At 41.5% G+C, this 27,309-nt stretch overlaps 1 protein-coding gene across 3 annotated transcripts in view; it reads left to right on the forward strand.

Annotated features, from left to right (window-relative positions):
* The window catches only part of RASGRP3 (RAS guanyl releasing protein 3), a 65,237-nt gene extending 38,190 nt beyond the window's left edge, over positions 1-27,047 (forward strand). For 2 of the 3 annotated variants that reach the window (XM_075412738.1, XM_075412737.1), the window contains exons 6-17: positions 653-800; positions 3,452-3,625; positions 4,022-4,138; positions 4,445-4,720; positions 11,364-11,441; positions 15,207-15,323; positions 17,601-17,716; positions 18,520-18,667; positions 22,181-22,217; positions 24,598-24,723; positions 25,487-25,851; positions 26,348-27,047. In XM_075412738.1, the coding sequence (XP_075268853.1) occupies positions 653-800; positions 3,452-3,625; positions 4,022-4,138; positions 4,445-4,720; positions 11,364-11,441; positions 15,207-15,323; positions 17,601-17,716; positions 18,520-18,667; positions 22,181-22,217; positions 24,598-24,723; positions 25,487-25,851; positions 26,348-26,356 (1,711 nt within the window). In that variant the 3' untranslated portion in view covers positions 26,357-27,047. The remainder of the gene's footprint in view (positions 1-652; positions 801-3,451; positions 3,626-4,021; positions 4,139-4,444; positions 4,721-11,363; positions 11,442-15,206; positions 15,324-17,600; positions 17,717-18,519; positions 18,668-22,180; positions 22,218-24,597; positions 24,724-25,486; positions 25,852-26,347) is intronic. The other variant, XM_075412739.1, reaches the window with a different exon arrangement.
* Positions 27,048-27,309: the final 262 nt, after the last annotated feature.

The following is a 27,309-nucleotide window of genomic DNA, read 5'->3' on the forward strand; positions in this document are numbered from 1 at the left end:
TGGAAGGACAGTGCTACGAATCTCAATGGAGGTTGCAAGACTTGCTGCAAGAACAATACCAGTGAAATCACATTAATATTGTGTCTTAAATCTCCATCTTAAAATATTGTTAGCAGCCTCTTTCTGCTCTCTGTAGTGCTTTTATTGTATAAAGGTAGGAATTGTTCCATTGCTTGCAAGCGAATGATTTGCCTTTTTGTCCACCTACTTCTTACTGTTTTGTTAGCTGTTTGACTGTTTCTGCTGCTCCATTGTTTCATGGACCTGTGGTCTTACAGAGTAAAAATTAATCCTTGATGTTATTCAAGTCTCTTTTTTTATTCTGTGTCAGAATTTGGTGTGACCTGTTCTTCTTGTATTTCCAAGGCATTTTTTAATTATGGCTTCTGTGCCATAGAGAATAGTACATGGTCCTTTTTGTTCTGATAGAAACCTGCTATGATTTATCATTTGCAGTAGCACTTCTGAAACTCTTATCTTCTGTTATGCACCTGAACAGATCTTACTGTAAGTGTTTGTTCTGTGCTGTATGTCACAGATCAGAAAGCTCATGATCTGTCTCTTGGTAATTTTATACTATTTGTTCAAACCGTGGGCTACACTCACATATACCCAAATAGAAATAAGAATTGTACCTATCTTTCTGTTGCAGTCCTTCCTATGACTGGATGAGAAGAGTTACACAGAGGAAGAGGATTTCCAAGAAAGGGAAAGCCTGCCTGCTGTTTGACCATCTGGAGCCCATTGAGCTAGCTGAACATCTCACTTTTCTGGAGCATAAATCTTTTAGGAGAATTTCTGTAAGAAGCCTACAACTTTGTCACTTCCAATTAGGAGCCTGTCCTTAAAGAGCGTTCACATGGTTTAACATTTACAACTTTTTTCCCTCAACATTTCAGTGCAGTAAATCTTTATAATCCTTCGTATGATTTGCATAGCCATGGCTGCACCAGCACTTCCTTGATCTTTTTTGTGACCAATGCTTTTAGTGATAGAAGTTAATTTTGTTGAGAAATTCTGCGCAAAAATTACTGCTAAAAGCTACTGCAGCCATGCATTTCAGCAACTGATTAAACTAATATTATTGTTCAAAATCTTCAGTGTTTTTTTTTTTCCTCTGAGGAAAATAGGCAATTACTTTTCAGGAAACATCAGAGTCTTTGCAATTAATGATTTGTTAAGAGGTTGAAATATATAGAGTCCTTCTGTAGTCTCTATTCACTCCCAACCACTTCTTCAGAAACCGTCCTTTCATTTGCCAACTCAGGATTAGAAGATAATTCAGGTTGGAATGGATCTCAGGAGGCCTCTAGGCCAACCCCCTGCCCAAAGCATGGTCAGCTTTGAGATAGATGATGTTCCTTAGGAACTTATCTAGTTGGGTCTTCAAAACCTGCAAGAACAGAGACAGCACAACTTCTCCCTTCTCCCATATTGGCACTGAGGAAAACTCGGATACAGTTGCTTCTTTTCACATAGGATTGTACATGAACAAGAGGCAAAAATGGATAAAAATTAAAGTAGAAGCTAAACCAAAACAAATTAGTAACCCAAATACCAAAAGAAATGCTGATTTCTGCTGGCAAATATCCGTGTGAAAAGGTCCCATGATGCCACTGTATCTGGTGGCAAATGGAAGCAGTAAGTTCTCAAGATGACAAGTTCTCTTCAGCAAAAAAGAAATGAGACTTTTGTAAAGTGTTTAGGAACATGAAAGCAATCAAACTCCAAAACTAAGAAAAATATATGAGTTTTTTTGTTTGTTTCAGGAGAGGAAGGAAAAAGAGATCAATGAGGAGTTAAGACTAGTCTAAATAGAATCGCTTTTGAAGTCTTTTCATAACATTCAAAGGTTTATTACTCTAGACTTCAAATCATGGGAAAACAACCTACCACAATCTGTGCATGCTAATCTCAAAGAAGGAGGGAGGGACAAGAAAAAAGGGATGGATTTCTAACTAGACTTAAGATACATTTTCATTCCTTTGGGAATTCCAGAAAGAAAACTCAGACTTGCAATGAATTTTCTGTTTTCCTTGCTGTTTTTAATTTGTTTTGTTAATTCTTTGGCTGGAGTTTTGCTATCTCAGATGTTTCTCTGCAGCCAATTAGAGTTAATTAATCTTATACTATCCTGTAATGCAATTAAGAGGCTTGAAAGGTGCGTTGCTTGTTGATATGAGACTGGTAACCAAGAAGTTGTAAGAATGGTATATTTCCAGGAAATAAAGTGACAGGCACACCTCAAAACATAGAGATTGAAAAATGAGCCCAGTATCGCTAATCTTCTTTAAAGAAGAATTGAGAACTGCTACAGAGAAACAACTAGTGTTTATTTGGAGCTGTCAATGAGACGAAGTGATTTGCTGTAAAATGGTCAGAGATAGCAGTGCTACTTATTTTTGATAGGTAGCTGGAAGTGTTATCTCAAAGCTATGTAGTTGCAGAAGATGCTTAGGGTGAGTCCCGTCTTTGGTTTTACCTGTTTTAAAAAATGTGCTGGAGAAGGAAAGGCAATGTTAACTACAACAGAAAACATTTTAAAGTATCTGAACACTGAGATACTGTTTATCTGCAGCTCAGAGGCGAGCATCTGCTGTGGAAGAGCATATGCCATCTCTATGGTCTTCTAGCAGGCACTTTTTGATCAGCTAGGACCAAGAAACCCGTGTTGGCTGGCATTGCTAGAAACTCCTGCACAAGTTAAAGTTATGTCATAAGCTTCTGAAAATCCACCTTAAAGGCACAGCTGAAAAATATTTTCCAAACATTTAGGGAAATCTAATTCTTGGGAGCAGTAGCTCTCCCATGTAGAACTATGTCCATAAACATACGGGAACTGAACAACAACATCAAAAGAAGCAAGATTTAGCAGAAGTAGCTCCTTGTGCTACAGAATTATTTTTAAATAGGAGGAAGAAAATGGGTGTATAGCTGGCTTCTTAGGATGCAGTTCAAGCTCCTGTGAAGAGTGACAGAGCTCCTACTTATTTCAGTGGGGCTAAGATTTCCCTCGTTACATCAACAATGGAGTTGGTCAGGATATTGGAGTGGGATGAAAGATCTTATTTTATGCTTCTTGCTTGTAGCACTAGATAATCCCTATAGAGTATCGTGCCACAAGGATGTCAAGTAAAACTACACAGAATAAAAAGTGTTGAGTAAATTATGGGAAAGATGATTCCACGGAAGTAGTAATCATGCTCATCACGCATGCTCCTGTATTACCTGACACACAAACACTAAAGTTTTAAGTTGACATTTAAGTAATTAATAACAAGAACAAGAACAACAAAATTTTAAGAAAGAACTGATGTGCAGCACAGTCTGCTGACCCTGAGTCTTGGTCACTTTCTTAACAAGGGGAGCTTTAAAAGGAAAAAACTATCAAAGCTTCAATTTGATTCTTATGTTGTCCATCATTTTACTGAAAATGCCTTTCCTCCTTTAGTTCACAGACTACCAAAGCTATGTGATTCATGGCTGCTTGGAGAACAATCCTACACTGGAGAGATCTATTGCTTTATTTAATGGTATCTCCAAATGGGTCCAACTCATGGTTCTCAGCAAACCAACACCCCAGCAAAGGGCAGAAGTCATTACAAAGTTTATCAATGTTGCACAGGTAAGTCTTGCATATGAGCCTTCTTCCTCCAGTATAAAGCAATAATACAAATAGAGATCGCTGTAAACAAATGAACTGGATGCTCTTTGTGCTGTTTCCTCAGTGAATAGCCTGTTCGGTGTCACTGCGGGTTATTTGTTCAGGTATGGTATGTCTGCATTTTTTTAACTAGCAGACTTAACTATAAAATAAATTTTCTTTGTTGTATTCTGGTTGACAACTGTCACTATTGTGTGTTTCTTGTGGAACTAAGCTAATTGAAGAAAGAAATGCTGAACCATTCTGTTATGTCCCCTGGTTTAGTTCTCCCTACTTCAGCAATGATAGGTTGTCTCCTTTCACTTGTCACATGTCTTTCCTTGATTTTTAATTATGCATGATCAATCACTCCTGCAGAAGCTCCTTCACCTCCAGAACTTCAACACATTGATGGCAGTTGTGGGAGGTCTAAGCCACAGCTCTATTTCTCGCCTGAAAGAGACTCATTCTCATCTGTCTTCCGAAGTCACAAAGGTATGGTGGACTCCAGAATATAGACATATTGAGCAGAACATCACCTCTTTGAGGTCTGATGGGTTTTGCAGTGCAGGTGTCTCACCAGCACAATACTTGGATCGTAGCAGGGCATTCTAAGAGGCACTTTGGCTGCATTCCTTTTGGTGGGGTAGGATCAGCTCACGGAGATCCGCTGCTTGATTGCCTGTGCCAGAGATGAAATTAACGCTGTCGACACCCTGACATGAGATGTGCTCATTTAAAACAGATTAAGGAAATGCTATGAATGCTTTCTCAGAGAGTTGCTTCTGTGGCTATTTGTAGGACTGGAACGAAATGACAGAGCTGGTCTCTTCCAATGGAAACTACTGCAACTACCGCAAGGCTTTTGCTGACTGTGTTGGCTTCAAAATTCCTATTTTGGGAGTTCATTTGAAAGACTTGATTGCTGTCCATGTAATTTTTCCTGACTGGATAGATGAGAACAAAGTAAACATAGTGAAAATGCAGCAACTTTCCATCACCTTGAGCGAACTAGTTTCCCTGCAAACTGCCTCTCATCATTTAGAGCCTAATATGGATTTAATTAACCTGCTAACTGTAAGTATTGAGCAAGTTTCTATTCACTTCTGTTATTCAGATGTTGAATGTCAGTAGGAATATCTACAGAGATAACTGCGCATTGATATCCCAGTTTTGTAAAAGAAAAGGGAGAGAATACAAAACAGAAACAAGTTCACATGAGGTGTGAATAAAGTCAAAGAGATTTTCATTACAGTAGTATGTGATGGCTGGAAGCAGAAACAGGATTGCTATCAATTAATTATTTTAAGGATGGCAGAAAGAAGGCTGTATTTGAGTTAGGAGAAGTAAAAACTAAGTTCTGACTACTAGAATTGACACTTAAGTCTCCTGTGCAAAGATCAGGTGATATGTTGAGATGGACACACAAGTGAAATTCCAACTTGGATGTCACTCTGTTCTTGCTCCCTTGTGCTTTGTGTGTGACTCTTCCTGTCCAGTAAATAAAAGTGCTCTTGAATGGCATTAAAAAGCCCCTGCAGCCCTTGCTCCTTCCCCTCCCCTTCCCCCTTGGCAGTGGCTACTTTTGGGGAGGATTGAAACTTGAACACACTAATTACAGATGAAGACTTCAATGCCCCATTTCAAACCAAAAGAAAGTGAGATTTCAAAAAGACTGAATAAAACTTTGTTTTAAAAAAAAGCTGCAACTGAAAATGCTAAAGGGAACTCATTTTCAGTCCCATTTTTGATATGTAATTTTAATAAATACTCATTTTAATAAATACTGCACTTTATTTCAAAATATAGTGAAGCGTAGAGCCTGAATCATCAGCCCAAATCCTGTTTCTACTTAAGTTTAGTCATTTTAGCACTGATCTTAACTGCAGCAATGTTTGACCCAGCACCACAGTCTGTTCAGGTCACAGGCAATTCCAGTGTCTTAGAATTAAAGGTAAAACCTGTCAAATTTGAAAAAAAAAGTTCATTTTGTTATAAAAGTTGTTTATTGTAAACCAGTTGACCTTGCAAGCAAATAAAAGCCACTTACTCATCTGAAAGTAGTCTGAAATATGTCACATTCGGTAAAGGACTCTCTTAATACGTAATAATTTAATGCTTTTTCTGTTCCTGTTATTTAACATTGTGTTTCACATCTCTAATCCAAACTGAAAGAGAATCTCTTTGCTCTCCTTAAATCAGTAGAATTCTTTGAAAAATAAACTTAGAAGTAAGCAAGGCTTGTGTGTAACTAGGGCAGATTTCAGAATTTTTCCAGTATTTGTTTTGTTGGATAGTATGAACTTCTTAGAATTTACTCCCTGAGAAGGTGGGGACCAAATTCCAGCTTTTCCTCAGTCAGGTCACAGACTTGATGTGACTCTCATTACCTAGCTCATTCTAGGTAAATGCCTTAACTGGAGGGCTATTGGGCAGGAACTTTGGATTTTTTCCTTTTGTGCTTTACTTTAAAATGCTCAAAAATGTACACATCTAGAAACTAAGCAGAGGGTGTAGTCTGTGGTGGATTCATGCTGGGACTGATCAGGTACAGAGGTTTACACTACGGAGGCTGACACATATGAGCCTGAGTTTGAAGCAACCAAGATGGTGTGGATATACTTGTGGCTTCATGGTAATGAGGAATGGGAAAGTTTGGGGGAATAGGAAAAACTTCTCCTGTTGCACTTTGTATGGAGCAATCTGGGAACAAGTCCTAATGACAGTTAGTGGGACAGGGAGGAGAAGGGACCATGTATTGCCCACTGCAACACCCATTTGGTAAAATATTAGAGTACAAAGGCAGATATGTATTATGTTGTTTTGTTTTAGTAGGGATCAAGAGTCGCTTTCTTATCTTGTGCCGCTCTTTCCCTCCCTGCTTGTTTCTGAAAGTTCATAGTATCTTACAAGCTTGGCTGTGAGTAGGGGGAAGTGGAACCTCAGGTTTTAGAGAACTGAGTAATAAGAAACTGAGCCCAAAAAGAGCAGAAATTAGGCAATATGAAGTGAGACATGGAAGCTGAACCACTGCTGACATTTTCATTAGCTGTTCTTCTCTCTTTCGGGTGACAGCCTGCTTTTCAAAAGGAGCAGAAACCTTCGCATTTTTGTAAGACCTTGCAGGTTCTTCCCCACCATTGTATCAACCAGAATTTATGTATTTTACCCATTTTTCAATTTTTTTAAATATTTTCGTTGTGTGTTTTTAGCAAAATTATATGGATTTTATTGATATCTGCACAATATTTCATTCAGTATATTTCATTTACCAGGAGTAGTAATTGAGTACGTGACAAGTACTGTTTCACTTACTATGCTCTGATGTATTAATTCCTAACATAACTGGGTTGATTTTGGTTACAGTTGAGCCAATCTGGTTGTAAATAAATGAAGCTGCATGCTGCACTGTTGATTCCAAACCTGATCGTTGCTTTTTACCTGTTCACATTATTCCATGGTGGTACCTTTCAGTAATGATGGAGACAGCCATAGGTGTTCTAGGTAGACAGTTGTAGGTATCCTAAAACCTTTCAAGGGTAATTCTGTCTTCATGGTAGTTGTGAGTCAAGTAGGTTTGATAGTGTGGGAGTTTTGATTTAAGAGGATGACTCCTGGACAGGATAAAAACAAATTTCTACAAAAGGTTCTTGGACCTGAATTTTGGTACATCTCATAATATTAAGAATATTCTCACTTTTCTTCCAGTATATGGTTTTTCTCCGCATTTCTACATATGAATACATCACAGTACCTTTTTGTAGAGCAGTCTCTTCAACAGTAATGATGAACTTATATAGTAGGTGAAATGTTTTTTTCAATCTTTTTGTTAATAAGAAAGTTTAAAATTGTAGGCTGTGCTCAGAGAAAGAGGAGAAGAAAGCCCAAAGCTGACAAGAACTGACTAAAAATAGTTGACCTTGCTACGTGCAAATGGTCTTTTAGCAGATTTAGTCTCCCTTGCTGCTAAAGTCATCCTCAGTTTTCAGCACCTGAAGAAATAACTATTCTATTTATTGCTAGTTCTTCCCTCTCAAATGGAAACTGTAAAAATTTTTCTCATCTTTTGCTTACTTAGAGAAACTCCCTTTCAAAACTAGCAAATGTGCCTAAGTGTGGAGTGCTTTTCATTTATGTGTGAATCAGCTGACCCAACTATTTGTTCACTTCTGCTGTTTTCCCATTAAGCTGCTTCTATCCAGGCAGGCTTTTAGTAGGTGTTTTGTCCTGATAAGCAATGTGTAAATCTCTTGCCTGGCCTCCATCCCTTGCAGTGTTGCCTTTTGCACCACACTTAGCAAGTGCTAACAGCCTGGCCTGTGCTTGCTTGACAAGTAAATCATGGGGTGCTAGTTTGCTAGTCAAACAGCTTACACAAAAAGATAAAATGGGTATTTCATGGGCATGTGGGAATTTACCCTGGTCTTTCTTTTCCTCAGTGGTGGAGCCCTCTCTGCTCTGGGGAAGCTGATACCTTTCAAGTGGTTTGGAAATGGTGATGTTTGGGGAGACTGGGTTGAGAGCTATGAAGTGAGAGTTTGGCTTAAAAGCTGGGGCAAGAGCTTGGTAGTAAACTTTAGGCCACCTTGTCAAGGGTCTTATGGCATTTTTCAGATACTATTGTGTGTATAGACCTGAAGGGTGAATGGGGGCAAGAGAACTCGGATCTCTGTGGTTTCAGTGGTAGCTGCTGAGTGAGCAGCATTTTGGAAAGTTGGGGATATCTCTTGGTTTAAATGTCTGCAAACAAACTTAGAACTCTGCTTCCCCCCCACATCTTATTGTCAGCATGAAAACTCAGCTCATAGCTCACAGAATTTTAGCTTTGAAGAAGTAGCTGAAAGAAACCAATACTTTGCATGGAAGTTAAAATGCCACAAATAAGGCAAAGGTTTGTTGTGTGGAGGGCAGTGAGACAAATGCCAGGCTTACTGGCACACAAGTCTGCAAAAGCTGATGGGGGTCTTTAGTGATTCGAGTCCTCACTTGGTTGTTTGTAAATGAATCTGAGTTTTAAGGGCAAGAGAAGTAAATGCGCCACGACTCGCCTGCCGGCGAGCCAGAGTGTGTTGCACAAAGATGGACTCACACCATAGTGCATGCTTGCTCTTAGTCTGTATGGTTCTTCCTCCTTTCCTGCTTTACTGGCCACACTCGCTCCATCTCCACTGACTCTGTACCCAGTCTTGTACCAGTCCCTGGCATATGAAACCTGAAGCTAAGAAGCGGAAGTAGTAAAACAGGACCTAAGCACGAGCTTAGCAGTGCACCAGAGAGGAATAATAGCTCCAATGACATTTTCACCATTAGGAAGCTTAACATTTGGTAAGGATGCTTAAGAGATTTCCCTACCTGCTGTGCAGGATTTCCACATTGTTTTTGTTTCACAACATGAATAAAAGCCTGTGGGTAGATGTTTCATCACTTTCTGTGCATTGGAAGAGGATCTCAGTCTCTCAGCCTACAGTGCATTTGTATTAACTGTGTTACAACTTATTTGGTGCCACCATTTTTCCCTCACTATTTTTACGTCTCAACAGCTATTTATCTAACCTGTTCTGAGACTATATGCAAATGCCTGGAAAGTCCCAGTCATTTGTACAGTCTGGTGAAGAGAATGAGAAATATCTAAGCAATCAAATTGAAAGTCACCCTCCCTAACTTGTGTTCACTAAGTTCCACTTAAAAAAAAAAAAAGCCTTTCTGATCCCTCCTCCACCCTCATCAATCCCTCCCAAAATTGCTTGGAAAAACAGGACAGCAATGAAAGTCAAATCAGAAAGGAAATCGCCACCTGCTGTAAAGGTTGTTCTAAGTACACTTTGATTACACTTGATCTGTCAGAGCAAAACTGTAAATAAAATATAAACTGAAAGCCGATATAACTACATAGTCATCACGCTTGTAATTTCTTTGCTAGTATTTGAAACTTCTGTACTAGGCAATACCTTGTCCACTGTGTGTTTACACATTGTGACTAGTGAAGTTGTAACTGCTCCTTATGATAAGGTAGATAATTCAGGGAGGGGGAGATACAAACTTGCTCAGTATGTACTAATGCATTTCCATCCCCAAATCCACACCCTGCTCATCTGGCCTGCTGAGACAACTGTGCTCTTTAGTAGGAACAGGGCAAGGTCTTTTGAACCAGCAGCTCTGCTGTCAGTCGCAGCCTGACCTGATAATATCATGTGTTCCAGCTGAGTTCTGCTGGTTTTGTACCACCAAGGAACCTAACAATACAGTCACTGAATAATGCTATTGAATCTATGTTATCTTTAGGGCAGGTCCTTACATTCCCCTGTAGCAGCAGGTGGGTGAGGAACCTGCAGGATGCTCAGGCTCACTGGTGTCCATCACCAAGTTTTGAAGCACAAAAATCAGCGTAGTGTTACAGCTGAACAAAACGAATAATGCAAAATCCAGACGTCTCTAAAGCCATGTGTTTGCTCTGGGATCTGTACCTATCTTGCGAAAGAGCACGACTCCTGTCTTAATTGTTGCACAAAATTCTGCCTAAGAGAAGGTAGTTCCCAGAGGTGGGTCTGCGGTACCGTGTCGCTGGTCCTGCTTGTTACTAATCCAGCACTTCAGGGTCTCTAAAAATAACCTGTCACAGTCATTTAGTCAGTAGTAATTTTATCTGCCTGCTGGGAAACATCCTTTTAACTCAATCTTAGCTTAACTGGGGATTTGCAAGGTAGATGATAACTTCAAATCATGTCAATTACTCCAAAGCCAGCTAATGCAGAGGCATGATCACAGGAAACAGTCAACGGTCATTTCCTCTCATTGCAAAGCATGAGCCACCGTGCTGATTACTTCTCTCCCTCATCACTCCAAGTCAGGAGAAATTTACTGCAGATCTGCATCGGCACGACACCACATCTGCCAAAGTAAAACCAAACAGATTCATCTTACTTTAAGTGTATTTATGCCCCTCCTTTTCTCTCAATAAATCATCTAGGGAAAAGAATGAGTACACGGAAGAAAAATATTTCATTTATCTAAAAAAAGAAGCTGAAAGGGAATTTGCCTTATTTGCTGAAAGGGGATTGGGAACAGGCCAAGCTGGGCTAAAGCAATGGGGATTGCTCTTCATGGAGCACCTGCTGCATCAATAGCAGTGCCAAACCTGGCCTGCCTCTCCTGGGCCTGTGTCAGTGCTCAGCTACTGCCCAGGGCTTTCCAGAGAGGCTTTCGCTGCATGGGCTGATCTGTATAGAAGAGCTGCAGTACTCTGACCCTTCTTCAGGATCAAGATTAGACCAGAACAAAATCTGAAGTACTTGTAGCCTAGCCCCTTTGCAAACTCTTTCCTGCAGTTTTTGTGTTTACCAGGTTATTTCTCTGAGACCTGTCATGACATTGAACTGCTAGAAGAAATTTTTTTGCAAGGGTGGACTTTGGTGCCAGTGTCCCTCTCTGGAGAAGGTCAGCACACAGCCACTCTCACTCGACATGTTGGGATGCAGGTTGTGACAGCCCTGGAGTACAGCGCCTGCTCAGAACAGTACAGGTGTGAACAGCAATGTGGGCTCACCCGCGTGGGTAATGTTAGCTCTGTGAAAAGCAGCAAGCAGTGTTGGAGTGTATCCTGAGCTCTGAGCAGCAAAATTTTTTGTTGAGTTTCAGTGGGAGGTCTATCTCTACTAACAAGCCTGTCATAACCAACCCAGTCTAATAAAAATTACTGATTTTCTCTCATTCTTACACATAGCTGTCCCTGGATCTCTATCACACCGAGGATGATATCTACAAGCTCTCGCTGGTGCTGGAACCAAGAAACTCCAAATCTGTAGGTCATCTTTTACTGCATTTTGACATATTGCTCGTTTTGTCTGCATGCAATTGATTAAATTTTTAAATGACAGTTAACATGTTTCCTTATTCACATTCACATAAAGATTTTTAGTGTGTATGCTTGTATAATAAACAGTCACCATTTATAGGTTTTAGTGCATAGTGGGAGAAGTAAATAGTGAAACATGCCAGACTTCACTATTAATTCCTTTTCAACAAAACCTCTGCAAGTCATGGAAAATATAGTTCTGCTTTATGTGAAGATACCCTTTCTAAGTTTACATCTATTATTTATTGTGTGACCATTACTTCATCTTCTGGATGCTGATGCACTTGTGTAAAACAACACTAAGTCCAAAGATTTGGGTTAGGCAAGCCACAGCATTAGCTGTAGTGTTTTTAAAACTGTTTGCTTATATAGAATTGGCTGTATCTTGGGCTCTCAAGCAGTGTTTAAACATGAGGCTACAGATAAATCTCCTAATTAATGGTTGAATTTCATTTAAAGCATTGCTCTCTCTTCTGTTGCCAAAGTCTGGGGACTCCTCTTCCCTCCGAGCACTTCATCAGTGCATTAACAGCCTTATTACCTGTCATATCCAGCATGCAATTCTTTCAGGCTGAGCCCTCTCAAGTCTGACACCAGGAGAAACTAAGGGTGGCTGGACTGCTTAGCAGGGTGTGAGAGCAGAGTCCAGCAGTCTGAGGTGATTCATTGCAATGCTTTTTACGTTTCTGAAGTATTCTCAAAAGCAAGCAAAGAAGCAGAACCCCTAAATTTCCAAGTATAGGGCTTCTCTGGGTTTCAAGATAGCTTATTGCTCATGGAGACCAGTTTGAGGAATATGTGCCGGTGCTTTCAATGGTGGATGATATGCAACAGTCAGGAAGCTAATGGATATTTCCATCATCAACACTGACTCAGTCTGAATACCTGGAATTTCATTACTGAGTCTCTAGTCCTTGTTTGATATGATTTGACCACAACAGTTCCCATTTATTGCAGTCGTTCTGGCTCCCTCTTGCTCCCATTATTGTTGGCAAAGTTGAATTGTTACAGCTCTATGTTGTGAAAGGACTGCTGTTGTAAACGAAGAAAATTATCACATTGCTACTTTGATCTCCAGCCTGAGCTTTAAGAAGGACAAAAGCAATATAAACAGTGCTGTGAACTTTAACAGTACCCAGCAATTGTGGGAGACTTCTGCATGGTGATCAATGGATAACCAGCGACATTGAGCTGTTGCAGCACCCTGAAGGGTAGAAAGCTACAGCTGAATCGACAGAAGCCGGACTATTTGAAGCATACTTCTCTTTGATGGGGTGCCAAAGCACACAAGATATTTTAGGGGGGAAAGAATCTGTATGTGGAAAAATTTGTCAAAGGCAACGGGACAGCATAGTTATATCATGCCGACTACTCTTTGATCTATTGTTGTACAAGTACAACTCCCATGCAGGTGCACTGCAGAGGAGGTGCCTCAGGCTGCTGCAGTCATTTTCGAGGCAAAAGTGGAGCTGATCCATTAGCATACGAGCCTGCTGTCAACGGGGACTTCAGCAAGACTTTCTGGAACTGGAACTGCAAGGACATTCTTCAGTCAGTGTAGCAGCCTAAATCAATACTGAAGACTGACCACCAGCCGTAGTATAGCATCTCCCTGTCACACTGTCCTGCTTTTCCCTGCGAGTTCGTTGTCCTCCTGTTGCAGTGTTTTACTAGTAATGCTATTGGCTAGAATACAACTCTGCCTGGTACAGTTATGCCACTGGAGACATGCTGAGATAGATAGTTTTTTTGCTTTTGAGTAGAATTTATTTCAATGCCAAAATACATAGATGTTTGCATCCATCTGAAAATGCTTTTAAAACTATGATACCATTATGTCTGTGCTGGTGAAATGACAGGAGACACAAGCTGAATCACAAAGAGCATGACCAGATACAGTATTTCTGAACGTTCAGTAAATTCAGCTAGTTAGTTTCTGGACGCTGGTTAGTACCTATCCTCATAGCATGCATTTCAAATACATAAATAAAATTATGGCTTTTTGTACGACTCTATGAGTGCAATAGGAGGAACCGACATTTCCCTGTACACTGAATGGGGCTTCAGATGAAATAGCCCAGAAGAAAGAGGAATGCTCCAGTGAATTAAGTCTGTTTCTGCCATCGTGCACTCGGACCAGCAGGAGTTAAAAGCTGTTTGTGAGGATTTGGTGGTCTAGCACCACTCTGACACTTTGATGTTTTGAATCCCTTTAGTCTAAGATTTTTTTAAGAGAAGGCACATTTCAGATTTCTCCTCTGACCATATCTGTAAGAATATCACAATACTAGCATGTTACATGGTATCATGCAACATCAGCTTTAAAAGATTTCTACATTTCTGCATATTTTTAGAATAAAAGCACTTGCCAGTATGTTGGTCCATCACTGTGTGGTGACATTAATTTTAGTATTAAAACCTTCTGTAAGTGCTTTTGGCACATAGAGCTGGATGTCTACGTTCACTGTATTATTGTTGATACTGAATTCTGTGGATATAGGGATTTTTTTCTTCCTAAACTTACTTGTGCAGATTTGTGTGTTGAGTCAAGAGCCATTGAGGAACTGATAAAAGCTCTTCTGACAATTGAATTACCTAATTAATAAAGCAACCCACTAACACATCCTTCATTTTTTTTCCGGCCAAACAGTAGAGTATGACCTTGTGACCATTTTTCATCTCAATATCAAAGTCTACAATACCTTTGTTATACACAATAATAACTGTAGCATTTCTACATGGCTTAATTATCTCCCTCTCAACTCACACCAATTTAAAGGGAGACAGATGAGACACCCATTTCTTGCTAGTCAGCTAATACAGGGATCTTCTGAGGCTGTGGGCCATCTCACTTCTGAACTAGACCTTGCTCAATTTTTTCTACTTATCACTACTTCACCTGCTAGATGAGCAGTGGCAGATGCAGGAGAAGGCTAGTACACTTTGCAGGATTTTTTATGCTAACTGGTGATTTTTGAAGCCTTACCTGAAACTGTGTTCAAGTTTGTCCTGTATTTTCTACTTGAACAAGCTGAGCTGTGTGTCAGAGCTTCTCCCAAAGCACCATAGTGGCATGGAGGGAATCAAGATGCATGCTCTGGGCATCAAGGGAGCTGTCAGCTACTGTTTTGTCAAGACCAAGCTGTTTGCAAAATAAAATAGTCTGGCTGGTGTTATCTGCAGAGCAAGTCAAAGGTTAGCCCTTCTGCTCAGGCTGCCTAGATGAATTAAGCTGCGCATACTGGCATGTCTCGACTAGAAACCTGTGGGATTGCTGAGCACAATTCTGCCCAATTCTGCCCCCACTTCTGCATCATGCTCGCTTCTTGGTGCTGCACAGAGCAGGAGTGTTAACTTACTTGGGCCATGGGAGCCCCACATGTGGCTCCTGGGGACGGTCCCTCCAGCAGGGAGATGGGGCCAGGCTGCATCATGGTGGCGAGTTCCTCGAGGGCTGTATCAGGAAAGAGAAAAGCAGGGTTTTGGATTTACCTATTTGTGATGCCCACTCTGTCCAGAGACTCTCCTTCCTTCCCCCTTCCTCTGAGTCTCAATGTAATATCTTGCCTGATGTTGTGCTAAGCACATTTTTAGAGCGCAGGGACTCCAGTAGTTTGTGGTTGTAGCTCTGATGTATAGAGATGCTTTTAATGTGAAATTCAACTTCATAATTCAGAGTTGAAAATCTTTGTTTTCTGATCCATCTCTCAGCAGCCTACCTCCCCAACAACCCCGAACAAGCCAGTAGTGCCACTGGAGTGGGCATCTGGAGTGGTACCAAAACCCGACCCTACAGTCATTAACAAGCACATACGAAAGCTGGTGGACGTAAGTATTTTGATTAATATATTGGCTGAAGAGAACAATAGCTTTGACATTGTCATCACTATAATTAATTTCAAGCTTTTCAACTGATTTTTATGGTTGGGATGAATTTCAGATATCTGACGACAACGAATTCGAGCTTTCACTGATACTTTCAGAAATATTTATTTTATTCCTGCAGTCAGCAATGGGATTAGTAAGCAGGTTTCTGGATGCCAAGGAGCAAACTTTCAGGAGCATCCAAAGCCTGACTACTGTTGAATAGGTTTGATGAGCAAATATAAATTGAAAAGGCAAAGTTGAGTTTTTGCAGCTTTAGCCGCCTAGCTTATGTCCAGAAACAAAAATACTCAGAAACAAGGACTCACGCGTTACTAGGTCCAGAGAGGGTTTCCGGAAACCCTGTTTCTGGTTTTCAACTTGGTGTCATTTGACTGTCCAAAGCATATTACATATGGTAAAGGTAGCACTGTCTTGGTATCACTTTAAAAACATGGGCATGAGGTCATGAAGAATTGTAGCTGGGATCTTCCAGCTCCAGTTTGGAAGGTGACATGTGAGGTAGTGCAAACAAACCCAAACACTACCATGTTCCTTTGGAGAGACTGAGCCCTATTGTGTTGGTGTGTAAGGAACTTTCCATGATGTGAGCCGCATGCAGAGGAACCAGGAATGTGTTGTAGATAACAAAGCAAGATTTCCTTCTGTTTTTTACAAATTAATAGCTAAGTCTGGGAGGAGCTATTAAATTCTGACCTTGTCAGTGTTACAGGTCATTAATTGGGATTATGTTGTTAAAATAACCTAAACAAAGTATTCAGTTGTCTCACTCAGACTTCAAATGTATCTTGTGGTTTACTTTTTGTATGATTTTTTTAATGAAAGTTTCATTTTTCTCTTAATGTGGGATGCCAGAACTGCACATGCTATTCCTGTATTGCTTTTGTCAGTGCCATATGTGTTGATAAAAATCACTCCACATTCAAAACTCTGTTTGATAGCTTCTTTAAATAAGAAGTCTGTCACAACTCCTTTATCTTTCCAGAATGTGCTGGGGAAGGGAGGGTTTTTCTTGTGGGTGGGGGAGATACAGTCCCCCATTCCACAATTTTGGCCTGGTTCAGGACTGATGATCTTGAGTTTGACAGGATTAAACCATGGTTTGGGGCTGTTATGGATGCAGCTTACCAAGAGTCTCACACCACTCTGTATAACTGTCTTTGTTTTACCAATATTTGTCAGCATGATAGCTGCTTCAAGTTGTGCTTTAATGCATTGGTTTTTTTGTTACTAGAAGTGTTGAATACTGCTTGGGTTTGCAAATTGATTCCTTCTTGATAATGTATTTTTGAGATCTGCCAGTCATCAGGTACAGGTCATTTGATGGATTCTTAGGAATTGGCTTTATCACTTTCTTGTTAAAATAAGGACAATGCAAACACCTTTCAGAGGTCTCAGTATATTCAATTCTTGTCTTTGTCAACCAAATCTTAATTGAATGAGACAGTTTTTGCTTTGATATGTGTCTTTCAGATAGTCATGTTGACTTTGACACACATTTTTTACATCAGTGTCACATGTAGCTTTAATGCCCCTTGCACATCTCTGCAATCAGTAAGACAGAATATAATAATTCCTTAGCAGCTAAGGAGGGTTTCCATCACTTTATGCAACCTTTTAAAATTGATCCCATGTCTTTTTTTACTTACTGGTGAGCTGGGGTAGGTTGATGGGAGGGAGTTGTTGTTAGATGCAAAGTGCTCGTGGTCTGGATGTCAAAGTATTAGTGAACAAATCAGATGGAAACAGTACTGTACCAGAGCAGAGGTGATCAGCTAAAAGAGAAGTGAAGCCAAAAACATCTGAAATACTCAGGGGAAAGCTGCTGTTTGGTTGGTTTTAGTTTATTTCTTTTTTGTGTGATTATAAAGCATACTTAATGAAGCAAAGGGAATATGTCACATGGGGCAGAACTGAAGTGACATTTCCAATAAAGAAAAAAAATAAAGCAAGAATTATTAAGTCTGGAAAGGTGTGGAGGACGATCCCTAGATAAATACTGAGGTCAAATTTTCCTTAAAAATTAGCCATTTTTCCCCCTACAGTCAACAAATATGGATATTGAAGTACCAAGTAGGAATAATAGGCATAAAACAAGACAGCAGAGCATCTGATTAGTAAAGCTGAAGATTAATTTGCGTGTAATTACAGGGTTCAAGAGTTGGTATAAATTCAGGATAGGCTGGCTATTAGGACAATAATTTTCTTTTTTCTTCCCAGTCTGTCTTTAGGAACTACGATCATGACCACGATGGCTATATTTCTCAGGAAGACTTCGAAAGTATAGCTGCCAACTTCCCTTTTTTGGACTCTTTCTGTGTGCTGGACAAAGACCAGTGAGTTTGGAGGTTTCTTTGTGTTTTTTTTTTCCTTTTCCTCAATTTAAAAACTCACCAAAAACAAATATTGAAGAAACAATGTCTCCCAAGCTTCTTGTGTCCAACATCTCACTTAAGGAACTGAAGATCACTGAAGGCTGATTTCTGTTCTCATTTAACTTCTTCTGCTGTAGGCAGTTCTATAAGACCACCTAGGTTGGAGTCCTGCTTTACCTGGCACTTTAAAAATCATTTATGTGATAGCTTAATGAGGAATTCATACTGGGGCTGAGTCAAAACCCCTAGAGTACCATCAAATTACAATGGAGATGCTGTATCCAGACCAGGCATCAAACTGATGAAACAAAGAAGTTGTGTACGGGACAAGTGAAATTAGTGTGTGTAGCAGACACAGGGTAAAAAATATTCTGTATAATATATATTTCCTAGCCAGCTGGGCTTCATAATTCTTGTTGTCCAGAATCTCTTTGGCTGTCAAGGCTGGTGGTCAGCCAGGGGCGTAACTGCTTGGTCTGTGTGAGCGTTAAGTCAAGGTCCTTCACATAATGGCCTGGTCTGTGCTCTGATACAACGAACAGGTGAGAAACCAAGGTCCATGCTATAAGTTCAGCGTTTGCTGTTTAACAAAGGATAAGAACCACAAAGGCTCTAAGTGAAAGCTTACTTTTTACTGACAGTACTGTTGCAGCTCTTGCAAAGAATGTGCTTTGTGTGCTGCATGCTTTATGCAATGAGAAAATCTGAATTGTTCAGTGCCATGAGCAGTGACAGTTCTACTCTGCTTTTCTTTCCCCTAACAGAGACGGGCTTATAAGCAAAGAAGAAATGATGGCTTACTTTCTGAGAGCTAAATCACAGTTCCAGTGTAAAATGGGACCAGGGTTTATTCATAACTTTCAAGAGATGACCTATCTTAAACCAACTTTCTGCGAGCACTGTGCAGGATTTGTAAGTATATTTTTAATAATAGTATATCTTAAACACAACTTTTTACCATTCAACATAGACAGGGTGAAACCAGCTCCATGCATTGCTAAAGTCTTTTGGCCAAATATCTCATTGCATTCAGAAGCAGAAAACATCTACTCACGTTGTAGCTGTGCTATCCAGCTTTGTTTTAGTGGTTCCTGAATACTGGCATTTGTAAGAATTACTGCTGCAGAGGGAAAAAAAATTATGTTAGCTAAAGGATATTAGAGACTATATGAATGGCTTGACTTGGTTTATCTTAAGTTCTTTAATTTGGCTTGATTTCCCATGTAAACAAGCTTAAGGGAGAATGGGTGTCTGGAACAGAGGATGCAGATGAAGCAAAAGCTGTTCTTTCTCAGGAAATTGCACATGGCAAGATAGCTATGTTCATAATTCTCAGAGTGGCCATAACAGCCTTAAGCCTTTCTCTGTTGAATTAGCAGATCATCTAATTTTGTCAAGAAATCAAATGTGCTTCCATCAGTTCTGTACAATAAGATGATTTTAAATATATTTGTTGTTTTCTTTAAATTTGCTTTTTCTCTCAGCCATTGCTTACCAGATGCTACTTACTAGAGTGCTCTGTATATAGCTAGGAAATGATTGGTTTTGTGAACATTAGTGTGGTTTGTAAACCTCCTCCAACTTCCACTTCAAACCAAGTATAGTAAAGAAAAAGGAATTACTATGATTTAAAAGTTATATTCATGTACGCACCCCGCTGAAATCAAACGTCCACATTTAGACAGCTTAAGCACGACGGGCAGAGGCTCATGTCCTCTGCTTACGTGTGGCCCACGTGCTGGGTGTAAACTCTGGTTTACATGGTCCCTGCTTTCCAGAGCAGATCTGCCTCTGCTGTTGTACTATGTGAACTTTTCCAATAATTAATATTTCTTTGTGGTTGAAAGTGACAACAACAGCACTGCTAAGTGCAAAACCGTGCCTCCTCTCAGACCAGCTCTGTGTTCCTGCTCTTGTCCATGTTCCCATCTTCTGCTCACTTCTTCTGCAATGCATCAGTCTTGTTCCGATGCCTGTGGTCGCTATCGCAACCGCTGATCAAGGCCACCAGGAAGAAGGAATTCCACCTATTTCCGCTAGAACTGCAAAAACCTCAGAGGCGATGTGGTCAGTGCTGGTTCAGGACTGTGCTGGTGGGCTCTTGAGCTGACAGCTCCAGCAGACTGATGGGGCAGGCGCGGTCGCTGGCCTCAGCCTGTTGTTTAAGGCTGCCTGCAGCCTCAGGAAGGCATCGCTGCGTTCGTGACACTCAGATCAAGTTTGGAAGGCTTCCGTAGCAAAGCAGGGCCCCAGGGCTGCCCTGCAATGTCCTCTCTACCAGATATTTTTCTTCTGCAACAATTTGCTAATTGGCCATTGTTGGATTTTTCACGTCTCCCTGATGACATCCAGTGCAGGAATACAAATGAGTAAGGGGTTGTACAGGAAATGGAAATAAGGTCATTTTTCCTGTCAGCTCACTGAAGTCAGTGGCATTGTCCTGTGGATGAGTTGGGCTGATAGGACAGGAACCAAATACAAAATCTGCTGCATATTTGTTCTGCATTTCAGTGCTGCTCATCCACGGGTGGAAACCTAATTTCAAACCGATGCACTGATTCACAGTCAAAATAATGTGCACTGGCAGTGCAGCAGGATGAATTGACATGACAGTGCAATGCACGCAGTACCCAATAAAATCTCCGTTATTAAAACGATACGAACTTTAAAGGTCAAGCTAAAACCTAATGCCATTAAGCAGCGTGAAATTGATATGCCTGTGGCCAGCTGCAGTTCTGTCCTACAGCATGAGTTGCACCGCGTGGCAGGGTAGGTGACCAGCCACCCCGCTGAGCTTCAGAATACGAATTTGCACAGATCCTCTTACCCTGGAGCTGGCTCAAACCAGCTTTGCAGCAAAGCTGTGTCAGATGGATTCAAAGCTTTAGGTCAGAATTCATAACAAGGCACTTCAGCTAAGCTTTGCTGCTGTGTGGAACCACGAGAGTGGTGCCAAATTTGAGTAGGAGGAAGGTACAGAGCTAAGAAGGTGAGGAGAAAGCTCTGCAGTGGGAATAGATTAGAGCTGAAATTAAAGAAACTACAGTCCGTGTCTTTTATGGTGATCCCGGCAAAGCAAGCTGGGAAAAGTGATGTAAAACTGAGCAGCGACAGCCCTGCTCTGCCTAAAGCTGCTGCTCTTCCAAGAGGGGAAGGTTGGGGGGCTCCAGTGCCGCTGCCTGACCACAGTGACTGCATTCACTACGCGTATATACAGCATTAGCAGGAAAAGTGCAAGCAGCAGGCTTTCTGTGGACCCTTCTGCTGTTGTCCCTTCTGTTCTTTTATTCACCTTTCTTCCAACCTGTCTAATCTATTTTGCTTTCTCCAAGCCCTCATTTTTCCTTGCAAATTCTTTTTTGCAGAGTATAGGATTTTTTTTTTTCCCCAGAATCTTCCTATTCTGTTTATTTTACTCTCTCCTTTGCATTTTGAATGTTCTCCAGCTCTTCCTTTTGAACATTTCTTTAATGACCATATTCAGCCCCTGCACACTGGGCAGGTTCTTATAAATATGATGAGAACCCATGTGCAGCTTCAACTGCCTGGATGCACTCACCCTCCCTGGCAATGTTTTGAATAAGGTCAGCATAAACAAACACTGCAGTCTCCAATCTTTTTCCTTGAATGCTAGGGCTAGAAAAACTGCCCCTTTCTCTCAGAGTGAAAATGCTTGTTTTTATAACACCATGGCTGTAGATACAGCATTTCTGAGTGTATAGATAATGATTTGCTAGGGAATTTTCCTACTTCCAAGCAATCCTGCTCTTGTTGCAGTGAAAGCTTCCCAAAAGCGGGACCGCACACACTGCCTCCTGGAAGTTTAGCGTGTGGTTGTTACGTACATCAACAAGGACAGCTTCTGGGAGGAGGCAAAGATGGAATTTATTGGATTTTCTGCCTGTTTCAAGCTTCAACCTTGTTTTGAAGGAAAAAGTCAAGTGCACAAATCTGATTGCTGTGGCTGGGTGTGCTGGGGACCAGTATGAGAATCAAGAACCTAATTTTTATCCCCAGTGGTGTTTTCTTCTGCTGTGTTTGAATGGCATGGGTCATGCATATATCTGGAGAATGTATGTACACTGGAAATTCCCTTGCAGCTAACATTAAGTGAGCCTAAAAGCAGAATGTGCTTTGCCAGTTTCGGTAAGCTTGATAGAATGGCAGTTTTTCTCACGTTTCTGGACACAAATGTCATCTGTGTCTCTCCTTCTCTAGTAGTCCCACTGCAAGTAGCAGAAATAAGGGGGAAGCCACACAAGTCTTATCACAATTAGAAGGGGAGGTCTGCCTAGCAGGAAGGGTGTTAAGAGCAGTTGTATCCTGTTTGTGCTTTTGTAGCCATTGGTACTTCCTCATTGTGACCTTGTTTTCCTTCCGGCTTTCTTTTCTGATTCCTTGACGTTCTTTTGTCTTTCTTTGCAGCTCTGGGGTATAATCAAACAAGGCTACAAATGCAAAGGTAAATAAATGTACTGCATGGATTTTTCAAGCTGTAGGTGGTGGGGTTTAGCACAAGTAGGTCAATTGTATTTTTTCCTAGAATGACATCCATTCATCCAAATTTTGTTTATGCACTTGGTACTGTCCGTGAACACTGACTGCTGGTATGCCATGAAGTCTCACTGCATCAGGGGACACAGCACCCAGCAGCAACACACAGGTTCTGTGAGGTAAAGGTCCAAAGCAGCCACTGACTCCATGAGGTGTCACTTCCTACCAGCAAAGACCTTGCATCTTGAAAACTAAGTTTCCTCATCCTAACACCGAGACATCCTGAAATATATCTCCTGCGACTTGGGGTCAGGAAAAGGTCTGCTGGCAATGCTGTCTGTTGTGTACATCCGCATGCCTGTCAGTGAAGCCTAACTGCAATAGTGGCTGAACTAGAAATAGAGAAATACTTAATTTCTAGACTGCCCAGCAGATCTCATTGCAAGATCTTCTGCAGACATTCAGCTAATATAAATCCTAGAGCTCTTACAGCTCTGTTGCTTTCATAAAATGTTTGATTTCCTATGCAGTACTTGCACCACATTGAGCAGGTCAGACCAAGAATGACATTGTAATGGTCCTCATTGGCTTTAAAGTCCTGGGCCTATTTATTCCTCAAGCAGCCGAGCTCTGGCTGAGGGCACTGTTGGTTTTCACAGTTGCAGTTACATCTCAATTATTCACGCATTTTAGGATACACCGTATTCCTGTCTCCCTCTTCACCCATGAACATCTCCTCCTCAGAGAGGGGTGGGGAGAATGCCCGTGGCTAGACCAGCGTGTGTAATTCAGCTGTCCCTGATTACTGTCATCTGAGCAGCTGCGAAAGGGCTAGTCGCGGTCTGTACTTTTACTGGTAGGACGAGGGAAGGCAGACAGGGTTTTGTCATAGCAGCCCTGTAAACTCAACTTGAGATCTGAAAGCTGAGCTCTGTCTTGCATCATTGCTTGTGACACTTGCCCAGTGGAGGGAGAGCCAACGTGGTTCTGTAGAGTCAAAATTATAGGCAACAGAGCGTGAGAGCAAGAGAGCAGAGCTGTTCACTCCAATCTTAAAGTTGTCAACAAGTGTAATTGGTGCCTGTCCTTTGTTGCAGCAGCTGCCAGCTTCTCTGTCTACTAGCATCACTAGAGTGCTGCACCCGTTATGATGACTTCTGCCTCTGAGCACAGAGCTGTCATCCTCTGTTTTGAACCTCTAATGCTATGGTAGCAGGGGGAGCGAGGGAGTTCATATTGTCAGGCCCGCTGCTTACTCCAGCACTGTGGAGAATGAGATAAAGCTGCACTGTGTGGTCTACAAGTGATGAAGGATGCTCTCCACTGCCAAGAGAGATCTTTTTATTGTACGGAGGTGGGGGTGTTACCTTTAGGGCAGACATAAACCACAGCTGGGCAGATACTTCTGTATTAGTCATATGAACAAGGTGATGGGAGAAACTGGAACTCTCACCCATCATGCTAGAGCTGTGGCCCTGAGCAGAATGGTTCTTTTAGCAGAGAGTTATAAACACAACGCAGTGTTGTGGCAATGGCTCACCTAGAACAAAATGTTAGGTCATGGAGCAGCAACAGAAAAACAAGGGAGACAGAAATTTTCAAACAAGGGCAAGGGACACAGAGGAGAGAGACCCTGTGTTTGGGGCACACATCCTCCACTCTTTGGCCCTTTCTTGAAGATAAGATTTGTACTGCAGTCACACTTCAGATAAATGTACCTAGTGATGAGTGCACCTGCAGTGATGCAAGGCCCAGAGGAGGCTAGGTGTGCAGGCACTCAGCCAGTTTCATCCAGGTGGATGACACACCTCCACAGAGCTGACTCTGTGCTGATGAGTTTGCTGAGCTAGACGAGTTTTAACCTACAGTGGTCTACACTGACCTCCAGCTGTTCTTCCAGAGGCTCAGAGTATGGACACTCCAGTGTCTTCTGATCAAGTATATTTACTATAAAGGGCCCTGCTGGGTCAAATAAAACAAAAAAAAAACAAAAAAAACCCACACCTTTTTTTGGAGACCCATGCAGTGGAGCAGAGGCTTTATGCATGGTATACACGGGATCATACCAGTAATTCGAGGCCTCTTTCTTGAAACTAATTTCTGATGAAAATATCATCCCCCTCTTCCCTTCTGTTGCCAGATTTGTATTAATGGCTGCCATGGAAATGATCCATTTTTTGTAACACTCTTCACACCAAGTGATCCATTTCTGTAACTCCCTTCGCACCTTCTGTCAAAGTATTTGTTCCTTCAAAGTGCCTCCTGGTATCTGTCCACTAATATCCCTGAGGGATTACCAGATAGTTGTGGCTTTCCATCTGGTGACCTGACAATTCCTTTCTCTACAGATTGTGGTGCCAACTGTCATAAGCAATGCAGAGACCTGCTTGTGCTTGCATGCAGGAGATTTTCCAGAGGAACCTCAGTAGGCAGCAACCATGGCTCTCTGCCTAGCAGTCCGTCTCTGCCTCCAGGTGAGAGCGCTTTTGTTCCTATTTTAAACCATTTCTGGAATCTTCTCCAATGGCCAGTGTCCTTGATGCTGTTTTTATTTTTTCCTTTGTTTCAATGCACAGAGCAGCACAGGTACTTTCCACTGCACTGTGTCTTATGTTCAGTGCTTGGATTACAACATCTCTTTCCGCAGTGGTGGCCTTAGTCACCTGCCTGAGGCTCCCTATCCTCCATACTGGTGCCCCTATCCTAGCTGAAAAGAAATAACATTATAATTAGGGAAACTGCTTCTCTTTGTAGGCCACTTAGGGGCAGGGGATGGGAGACATAGGACACAATCCTAGCTCTGCCTTCTCCCCTGAGTGTGCAGATGGAGGGAGAGGGAAATGTGCGCACGCAAGGCCAGAATCCATTTCCAAGCAGCATATGGGTATTGCTAATTATACCACTGCTTCGTATAGTGGACTACCTGGGAAAGCACAACCTCCTGGAGAGCTTTCTGCTGCTAAGTGATACTGCTGCCTTTTCTTCCACACACCCTAGTGCTGCCTCTGTAAAGCACCTCTGCAAACCACCATGAAATCATATATAATGGTATATAAAGACCTGGTCCTGAAAGTGATTCAACTACTGAAAGACCTGCATAAACATTCCAGAACAGCCAACTTCTATTCTGAAGCTCTAAGTCCCCTTCTTCTTAAGCCCATCCCAGGCTTAAGATATCTTTTTGTAAAGACCTTGAAGTAGAATATTTAAAGCAAACAATTCCACCTTCTCTTTCAGTCCAGGATGAAGTATTTGAATTTCCCAGTGTTGCTGCGGAACACCAAGACCTCGATGGCAGAGCTATCACCCTCGTCACTGGCTCTTCACGAAAAATCTCGGTGCGGCTGCAGAGGGCGACCACCAGCCAAGCAACGCAGACAGAACCACTCTGGCATGAACCAGGCTGGAATGATTCAGGTTCCCATACTTTCCCCAAAATGAAGTCCAAATTCCACGGCAAAGCTGGGAAGAACAAAGGCTTTGCAAAATGGGAGAACGAAAAGCCCAACGTGCAGGCTGATATAGAGCTAGAAGCTGAGGCCTCACATCACATACAGGATCACAACGGAATAGAAACCCTGCCAGAAAGGCAAGAATCTGAGGTGAGTTGCAGAAGAATCCAAGGCAGTTTAAAATCTGCTAGAGTCTGAGGTCTCGTAAGGTTATTTTCTGAATTTGAGGATGCTTTTCCATTCAAATTTGCCTTTGCTTCTTGCCTAAGTGTCACTTTCAGAAGAATGCCAAATCATCCATAGCTATCTCTTTTCTACAGCACAGTGTGCATTTACTCTAACTGGGGGTTTGGCTCTTGGTGTCAGTATGCACTTTTAGGAGCCGGACACTTTTCTTTTTGAAAATCATTAAAACTGCCTGGTAGATATATCTGACCAAGTTCTGTGCTGCTGTACCCTTCCAGTGCACAGTTCAGGGCTCTGTGCTGGATTCAGGAGAACTAACATTCTGATAAACATACGAGTCCAGGCTAGGGCTGGGTATTGGTCCAGTTTCTGTTGCTCTCACCCATAGAGTTTATACTTCCACATGCTCTTATTGACCATCTTTGCTAGCATGTAAGTGCCTATTTTCTTTTGGTTCCAGGATAGCTGATTGCTCACCCTGAAGCACAGAAAAATGAAGATGACAACTGTAATACAGCAAGTGTTGGTGGACTCTCATAGACCACATTTGGCCATGGGAAATTTTCCTGTACCTCACAGTTTCAAATTCAACCGTTGCCCTGTTTTTTTTAGCTGAAAAGTGTTATAAAGCACTATTTATTTTCTCCCAAGTAAGCCATTTGGATGAACATTGCACGGACACAGCAGAATGGATCTCTGCACTCAGTGTTTTCTCTCGTACGACTTTTGTGGAAACTTCCTCCACATGCCAGTGAGGATATATTTGGCCTCCTCTAAATGTACTGCATCATTTCAGTGCGTCTGCCAGCAACAACAACGGCGAGGACAGAAGCCAAGCATCTAAGTTCGTTCGATAACACTCCTTTTCCAGAGGCTCGTAATGATCTTTTAAGGAAAGAAGTAGATGTGTATGTTGATTAAATCTTAAACAAAAACCTTTCACAAAGGCCTCTATGCTGAAATTCTTTGCACACCTGGGGTTTTGAATTTTGGCCATGTTTACATCAGTACAGTGCATGTATTGATGTTCAGCACAGTGATACCTGTTCCCAGGCGGGATCCTTCGGATAGGCAGCACCTGGCTGGAACTGAAGGAATTCCAAGACACTATGCATATGTCTTGTTACACCACAGTGGAGAGGGGTCCTCTCTGCCAGCGCTGGTTATGGTAAAATTACAATGTAATAAACACCTTAGTTTTAAGTGTGTGTGTATGTATGTGATATGTTTTTCTCTGGTTAGTACCTGCACATGTTAAGACTAAATGTACTGAAGAGCAATCTCCAGACTACAGTAGCAGTTTGCTAATGTAGAATCTAGCACCTGAATACGTAATGGCCTGAGAAGCAGGTTTGAAGTGGCATTTCTCAGAAGCATTAGGTTACTTAACAAGCACAGACTTCCTGGGAAAAGAGAAAAACA

Source organism: Opisthocomus hoazin, chromosome 2 (assembly GCF_030867145.1).
Source record: "Opisthocomus hoazin isolate bOpiHoa1 chromosome 2, bOpiHoa1.hap1, whole genome shotgun sequence".
In the NCBI taxonomy this organism is placed as follows: Eukaryota; Metazoa; Chordata; class Aves; order Opisthocomiformes; family Opisthocomidae; genus Opisthocomus; species Opisthocomus hoazin.